The sequence below is a fragment of the Triticum urartu genome, chromosome 2 (assembly GCF_003073215.2).
Source record: "Triticum urartu cultivar G1812 chromosome 2, Tu2.1, whole genome shotgun sequence".
NCBI lineage: Eukaryota > Viridiplantae > Streptophyta > Magnoliopsida > Poales > Poaceae > Triticum > Triticum urartu.
In genome coordinates, this window is record NC_053023.1 from 415,893,776 (window position 1) to 415,901,571 (window position 7,796).

The window sequence follows — 7,796 nt, forward strand, 5'->3', positions numbered from 1 at the left end:
AGCACCGACCCGACGACGGTAGGCGCCGCGTCTGCTTTGATCCGCTATTCCGTTTGGGTGGCCATCCGTGGATCATTCACATCCCTGGTTCATCAGTTAGAGGCGGGGAAACAAAATAGGTTAGCCACGAGAGCAAATTATGGACGCAATCTAGTCGAAGAAAAGCGAGAAAGGAGCACATGGGTTCCACCTCTATGGTTCATATGCACAACCCTGGCAACTAGACTAGGGGCTCTCACTTCAACAGAGAGGATCTAACCTGGGCTCACACACCAGGTCAGGGAGGACGACAACGACACTATGGAAGGTTGCAGCGACCATCGGAGCACCACATCATGGATGGAGGAGCTCGGGGCCGATGGTCTTGTCGGGAGGTGTCAGGAGCATTAGGAACACTAGAGGGAGCTCAGGGAATGTGGCAGAGGCGCCAGAGCTCGTCGATGCTAGGGAATCAGCCATAACGGTGGTAGCCCAAAGATGAGGAAGACGATATCCAGACTGTAATTTGGGGATGACTCGCTCTAATCGCTTTCTCAGAGTAAATGAGGGAGGTGCAGCAAAGCTTTTTGACATGGCGGTGTGGCTCAAGGTGGACGATAGCCGTGTGGATGCCGATGATGGTGGCGGTGATTGCAACATGGGAGCGTGCGGGCCGCATGATTTATGCTGCGAGAGGCAGAGGGAGGGGATAGAGGGGGCGAGGGCACCTGAGGGCGAGCTATATAGGGCGTGTTTGGTTGGAGTCCACGTGATCGCAAGCCTGGCCTATCATGTGCTTGGTTCTTGCCTGACTCTTGTTTGGTTGATGCTTGGGAGAGAAAATGGCTGCCTGGCCTGGTTGTCGCTTGAAACATGGTTAGCTTGGTCTGGTTCAAACATTTGAATAAAATAATATATTAAGCTCAGGCAGTGTGATCCGCCTGAACCAGGCGTCCAACTTTTCAAGCCTGGCTGTGTGCCTGGTAGTAAACAAGCAACGAGAGCAGTGTTGGAAATGTTTTAAACACAAAAGGACAAATTAACAGGCAAGGAAGGGAACCAAACGCTTATGCATCAGGCTATCCTGGCCAGGCGAAAAATGATGCCATCCCAGGCTTCCTCCAGGCACTATTTTTTTCCAGGCATACTTTCCAGGCCTTCAACCAAACAGGCCCATAGTCCCTCGGCAGTGCTGTAGCACCTCAGTGGTGAGCATCGACATCCATGGTGGTCGGATGAATTACAAGCAGGAGAGAGGGAGAAAGAAGGAAGATGATGTCATATGTCCCAAAACAATCTAAATCATAACAAAACAACTCAAGGGGCAAGTTTATTCGGTTTTAGAGATTCCAGGGTTAAAATTGTATCAAAATTGACTTCAGAGGGTTATTTGTCCACGAGACACATTTGGGGTGGACTTCTTTCTTTCAATCATCTCCCGTTAACAACAAACAGAAACTAGGCATTTCCTATTTGGTGCTTCAGGCGCTCATTATAGTACATTTAGTAAAAGGCCGCACACCCCATCAACCAGCTCGCATTTTTTGAACTGGCGACTTTCTTGTCGATGTATGCTACAGTAGCCAACACGCCACCCTTATATGATGTGTTTACTTACATCTTCTTCACTTTTTTTCTTTTCTCTTTCTTTTTTCTTTTTCCGTTTCTTCTTTCATTTTTGCTTTTTGCTTGTTCCTTTTTTTCTCTTTTCTAGAATGACTTTGTTAGGTTTTTTATTTCTTTTTATTTTATTTATTTTTTGTTTATGTTTTTCTTTTGCCAAATGCGCTCAATTTTGTGAACTCTTTTTTCAAAATCGATGAACTTTTTTCCAAATGGATGAACTATTCAATTCCATGAAAGTGATGAACTTTTTTCAAAATTGATGAACTCCTTTCAAAGTTGATGATTTTTTTAAAAAATGGTGAACTTTTTTAGAAATGGATGAGTTTTTTTCAAAAAAAATAAATATTTCGAAAATCGATGAACTTTGTAAGATTTTTGAACCTTTTTAAATTTGATGAACTTTTTTCTATATCGATGAATGTTTTCCCAAAATTGTGAATTGTTTTTCAAAATCAATGAACTTTTTGAATTCTTGAAAAGTCAATGCGGTCAACTACGAGAGGTCAAAGGTTCAATGCTCAACTGATGGCCAAGTTTTTTTTAATCAACTGATGCCCGAGCTAGCAAGGAGCTTTTTTGTTGACATTTTACGTTTTCTTATTTCAAATAGTTTATACCGAGTCAAATAGCGAAATCACTAATTAAGGAGTACTCGTTGTAGAGAGCACTCCACTTCCCAGGTCGCGACAAGTGGCGTACATGCAGCGCGCCACTTGTCGCAACCCGAGAGTTTTCCCTTTTTTTAGATCCGTTTATTCAAAACATTTTATCTCTTAAACCGTGTGTCCAAATCTCGAACCGTTTTCATCGTTGGATTCCTCGCGTCGAGATCTTCAAAATTAGATCCCATGCTGATAGGTTTTGACGAACTTTTTTTTTTCACGAAAAAACCGGATGAAAAAAATCGGGCGAAAAAACCGGACCGGAAGCATGGTTTTTTTCCCTTTCCGAAAGAGGCATGTCTGTGCCTCTCGCGAAATCACAACCGTGCCTCTCGTGAAAGCAAAACCGTGACTCTCGTGGAAGGAAAAAAAACAGAAAACGCGTTTTTTTCCATTTCCGAGAGGCACGACCGTGACTCACGCGAAAGCACAACCGTGCCTCTCCCGAAAGAAAAAAAAACAAAAAACGCGTATTTTTTTCTCTTTTCGAGAGGCACGGCCGTGACTTTCGCGAAAGCACAACCGTGCCTCTCGCGAAAACAAAACCGTGACTCTCCCGAAAGAAAAAAAAACAAAAAACGCGTTTTGTTTTTTCCTTTCCGAGAGGCACGGCCGTGACTCTCGCGAAAGTACAACCGTACCTCTCGCGGAAGCAAAACCGTCACTCTCGCGAAAGAAAAAAAAACAGAAAACGCGTTTTTTTTCGTTTCCGAAAGGCACGGACATGACTCTTGCTAAAGCACAACCGTGCCTCTCGCGGAAGAAAAACTGTGACTTTCGCGAAAGGAAAAAAAAAGAAAACGCGTTTTTCATGCAAAAATTTTTTTTGAATTTTTTTTGATCGAAAAGCTAAGAAAGACCGGGGGAAAACCAAAACGTCGAAAAAACCCGGAAAAAAACCGTTTAAAAAGCCGAAAACACGTGCGGAAAAATAAAAAAAAAACAAAATCCGAAGGGAGCGTCCAGAGTGCGACATGTGGCAAATGGCTGAGAGCGCGCCAAATGACGCTGATCGTTGCGAGATTTCCGAAAGAGCGCTTGTTAACTAGTTGCTCCCGTCAAACAGCGATGTTCCTGCTAGTAAACGGCAAAGTTTCCTCGGTGTTTATTGCAGGCTTCCATTTTTCGTGTTTGGGAAACTAGGCCTAAGAACAGCCCGGTGAACCTTTTCTGGGCTGTTGGGCCCATTCAGCCCGTAGCGCCAAAACGAAAAACTCCCGCTCCGTATTGCGCGGGCTCTCCCTTTTTCGGGAGCCTTTTTTCCCGGGTTCTTCGGAATTTGACTCCGCGAGGCAATACCAAAACAGAGCCGCTTCCCCGGGGACACGCCCGTCGATCCCCGCCGCTCGCTTACCCCCACCTCCGCCATGGCCGACGTCCCCGACGAATCCGCCACCCAAACCCAGGTATGCTTCTTCGCGAGGGTCTCCTCCTATCTCCGCTCCTTGCTTCTGTTCCGCCGTCCCGTTTGCCGGCGCTGCGGCGCAATGGGCCCTTCGTCGGTCTCACCGGATTTCGCTGTTCTTGCAGGCCCATGGATGCAGCTCGTACCCCTTCTCGTTCCCTTCCCGTGGGTGCACTCTACTCCCCTGAATCCTGATGAATTATATCCTAGTGCTGTTCCGACAATTTTAGATCTCTGAAACGTGCTCATGTTGTATTCGGTGTTTTTCGTCAGAGCCGCCGGACATCAGGAACTGGTTCTCGAGTTACCAGTACGAGTCGCCGGAGGTGCCGGAGCTGGCTGTTGACCCTCCTGCTGTTGACAACAGCAGCGAGACCCAAGACCCGTTGGAGGTAAAGAATTGCTGATTTATGTTTATCAGATTGCACCCAAGTTGCTTCTTCTCTTGCTACCTTATCCCAATTGTATTCTCACCGATTCAATTTTCTGAATTGTGCATGCTGGGATCCAGTTCCGGGTGGCTGGGCATTCGTTTCTGAAGCACGCCCCTCGGGATGGCAGTACCGATTTGAAGGGGGGCTGGTTTGGGAGCCAAGCTGAACCTGATGAGGTTTCTGCCAGAGAAGATATCCTTCCGATTTGTAGGAGCACGGTGGAACAGGGCACGAAAAGGAAGCAAAGCCTGCGGGGGCTCTTTGGGTCAGGTTTTCTAGACGATTATGAAGAAGCTACTCAGACTGAAAGTCAGGTTGTGTCGCCTGTGCAGAGAAGTGCAGTGGATCCTCCGTGGAACCGCAACTGGGTCGGCTTACGGAGTAGAAAGCGCATCCATGAAGGCGCACTTGAACACAGCGAGCTGCAGACAGATAGTGAAAGCACTTGTATAGCTGAAACTCAAACTGAAAATCCGGTGGTGTCGGCTGCACTGAGAAGTGCAGTGGATCCTCCGTGGAACTGCAACTGGATAGGCTTACGGAGTAGAAACCGCAACCACGAAGGCATAGTTGAATACAGCGAGCTGCCGACGGATAGTGAGAGCACTTGTATAGCTGAAACTCAAGAAAACCCTGCAGGAGGTTTGGAGATTGACCACAGAAAACGGACAGTTAATTGCGGCGGTACTAGTTTAGCTTGTATTGAGGAAGGTTTCCTAGAAGATGACATTGAACACTGCAACCTGCCAGTTGATTCTCACAGTAAAGGCCTGGCACATGCTGAGAAAACTAAGCAAAGTCTACGAGGGTTGTTTGGAGCAGGTTCTTTAGACAACCATGATGAAGCTACTCAAACTGAAAGTCAGGCAGTGTTGCCTGTGCTGAGAAGTGCAGTGGATCCTCATTGGAACTGCAACTGGATAGGCTTACAGAATAGAAAGCGCAGCCATGAAGGCACAATTGATGACAGCGAGTTGCTGACGGATAGTGAGAGCACTTGTATAGCTGAAACTCAAGTAAATCCCCCAGGAGGTCAGCAGACCAACTACAGCAAACAGCCAGTTAATTGTGCTGGTACTAGTTTAGCAGCAGATACTAGCCTAGAAGATGGCATTAAACATAGCAACCTGCCGGATAATTTTCCTAGTAAAGGCCTAGCGGGTAGTGAGAAGCCTAAGCGAAGTCTGCGAAAATTGTTTGGAGCAGGTTTTCTCAACGGTTGTGATGAAGCTAATGAATCGGAAACTCGGGTGGTGTCTGCTGTACAGAGAAATGCAGTGCAGCCTCTGTCAAATTGCAATGCTGCAGGCTTGCCTCACATTGAACATATCCATGAAGGCGCAGTCGGATACAGTGAGCTACTGGCAGATCATGAAGTCATCGGTATAGCTGAAACTCGAGAAAATCCCCAAGCAGGCCGGGTGATTGAACACAACAGACTGCCTGTTAACTGTGGTAGAATGAGTTTATTAGCAGATACTGAAGATGGTTTCCTAGAAGCTATTGAACACAGCGAACCACCAGTCAATTCTCATAGTCAACTCGTAGCTGATACTGAGATAACTGGCATCAAACACCACATGCTGCCTGCTAATTCTAATGGTATTGGTTCAGCTGTCACAGAAGAAAGCTTTCCTAGAGATGAAATCAGCCGAAGCAAGCGTAAACTGGAGCATAAGAAAACAGAAGAAACAGCTGCGGCGGATGGTTTCGTTGCCATCAGGACAAAGGTGAAGTCAGCTGAGAATTGCAGGACAAACAAGATTTCCAAGGTCTCAACAGGAAGAGAGAACACAACATTGCAAGAGAACCGCTGCATTTCGGGGACTACACCTTTGGGCCAAGGTAGCACTAGAAGCCCCATGTCAGATAGGACCAATATTTCAGAAGTTGCTGGAGCTCCATCACTGGAGATTAGCGGCAAATGGAAGCACCCTCGTAAAGGCAAGCCCAATGTTGGACCTCCGATGATACAGCTGCGGTTGGAACAATGGGTGCGCCGAGTGTAACAGTTTAACATTGTTAAGTTTGGTAAGGAGAGTTTGTGTCAGGATGAAGCTGGAGTGTTCACCTGACAAATCAGGTGTCATGTTCTGCTTTGGTTTTCCTGCCAAACCTGCATTAGAAGTGCATCTCCTTTGCATCGACCAGAAGTTCCTTCGCAACTGCTGCTACATTCATCTATCTGTTATGGCGTCATGGTATGTGCAGCTGACTGAATGTAGTAGATAAAGTGCAGAACTTTACATCGAGCGTTCAGTTGTGATTGGACTAATTTACGTATTGGGATCTGTTGAACATGTCGTACTAGCTGTTTTTCAGCCTTCAAAGTGTCAAGGCATAGCATGCTACTCCCACCATGATTGGTTAGTAATTTTTTTAGTGGACAGTAAACCTTGCTCTGTTTCTGTTGTTGGTAAGAACCAGTGTGGTTTATTATGAAATATATACAAGCAACTAGATTGGAGAGGCATGCATTGTTGCGCCCGTCCCTCTATGGATATGAATTATGAAAGAATGACATGACAAATATTATAGAAAGAGTGGTATGGTAGATCAAATGCCAATGCTTTTTTGGCAGAACAAATTAAATGCATTATAATGTACTATAGCTCAGTAGAAGAACAGCCTCCATGCCTCTTGAGAAGAGTCATGTGTTTGGCATTCAGAATATGTGCATATTACACGATTGAAGTTTGAGGAAATGATGAAGAATGGTGTGCACCTTTTACTGAGTTATATAGCCAGGTACCACCTCTTCCTGCAGTATTTGGAATATTGGTTAAAGTCTGAGACAATGATGAAGAATGGTGTGCACCTTTTAGTTTTAACCTGTGTAATTAGCTGTTCAGCAAGGGGATTTAATTCATCACATTGTGTTCTACTCCCTCCGTTCCAAAATAAGTGTCGTGGAAACTTATTTTGGAACGGAGGGGGTACTCCCTCTGTAAACAAATATAAGAGGTTTCAGATCACTAAGTGATCTAAAACGTCTTATTCTTGTTTACAGAGGGAGTATTTGATAGTGCCAACTTAGCTTGTACAAAGTTGAGCATAGTCAGACCCACAAAACATACTATGGGATCAGAGTTATGGTGCTTGTCATAAGCAAGGAAGAAACAGATGCAGCTGTGATAAATAATGCTCTGTCCACTTAACTGAAAACAAAGATAGTTTTGTATGCCACGGCCCACAGGCACTAAATACCACTACTGAACCTTGAAAGAACAGCCTCAGATATCCCTTGCCATATTTCTGAATCCGTGAAATGAAGAGCATCATGAAACATCAGTCTAACTGAAGTTGCCTTCGGTAAATATATACAAGTTTGATTTAACTATCAAAGATTTTACATGGAATACCATAAAATCAATTGTACATCATGTGATCTTTGTCGTGATGATCGGGAAAACTAGCCAAGAAATTACAAGGCAAAGCCAACATATACTGCTATTACCAACTCAGTTTCATTTCCATAGGTAGGATTTAGAAGGCCTCCAGCCAATGTTATGAAGAACCCCTGCCTTGAGCTCATTGTCGATGAATATCATGATTCACGACACGGCGTGTAAAAAGGTAAAGGCCAAACAGGCAATGCAGGATTTAGGTTATTTCTGTACAAAAACACCAGGTATGTGCTGCAAAGGATATGTCACTGTTAATGTTAAATACGTCTGTCTTTCCAAATTT

General features: G+C 45.1%; 1 protein-coding gene across 1 annotated transcript; it reads left to right on the forward strand.

Moving 5' to 3' along the window:
* Window positions 1-3,540: 3,540 nt before the first annotated feature.
* Window positions 3,541-6,814, forward strand: LOC125541606. The gene is made up of 4 exons (XM_048704970.1): window positions 3,541-3,673; window positions 3,798-3,837; window positions 3,946-4,064; window positions 4,184-6,814. The coding sequence occupies exons 1-4, from the start codon at window positions 3,635-3,637 to the stop codon at window positions 6,113-6,115; spliced, it is 2,130 nt and encodes a 709-aa protein (XP_048560927.1). The 5' UTR covers window positions 3,541-3,634; the 3' UTR covers window positions 6,116-6,814.
* Window positions 6,815-7,796: the final 982 nt, after the last annotated feature.

Bases quoted from the DNA above. Each gene is read 5' to 3' on its own strand.
- LOC125541606 (XM_048704970.1), top strand. From the start codon at position 3,635: ATGGCCGACGTCCCCGACGAATCCGCCACCCAAACCCAG. The intron at 3,674-3,797 runs GTATGCTTCTTC...CTGTTCTTGCAG, and splicing joins AATCCGCCACCCAAACCCAG to GCCCATGGATGCAGCTCGTA. The intron at 3,838-3,945 runs GTGGGTGCACTC...GTTTTTCGTCAG, and splicing joins CCCCTTCTCGTTCCCTTCCC to AGCCGCCGGACATCAGGAAC.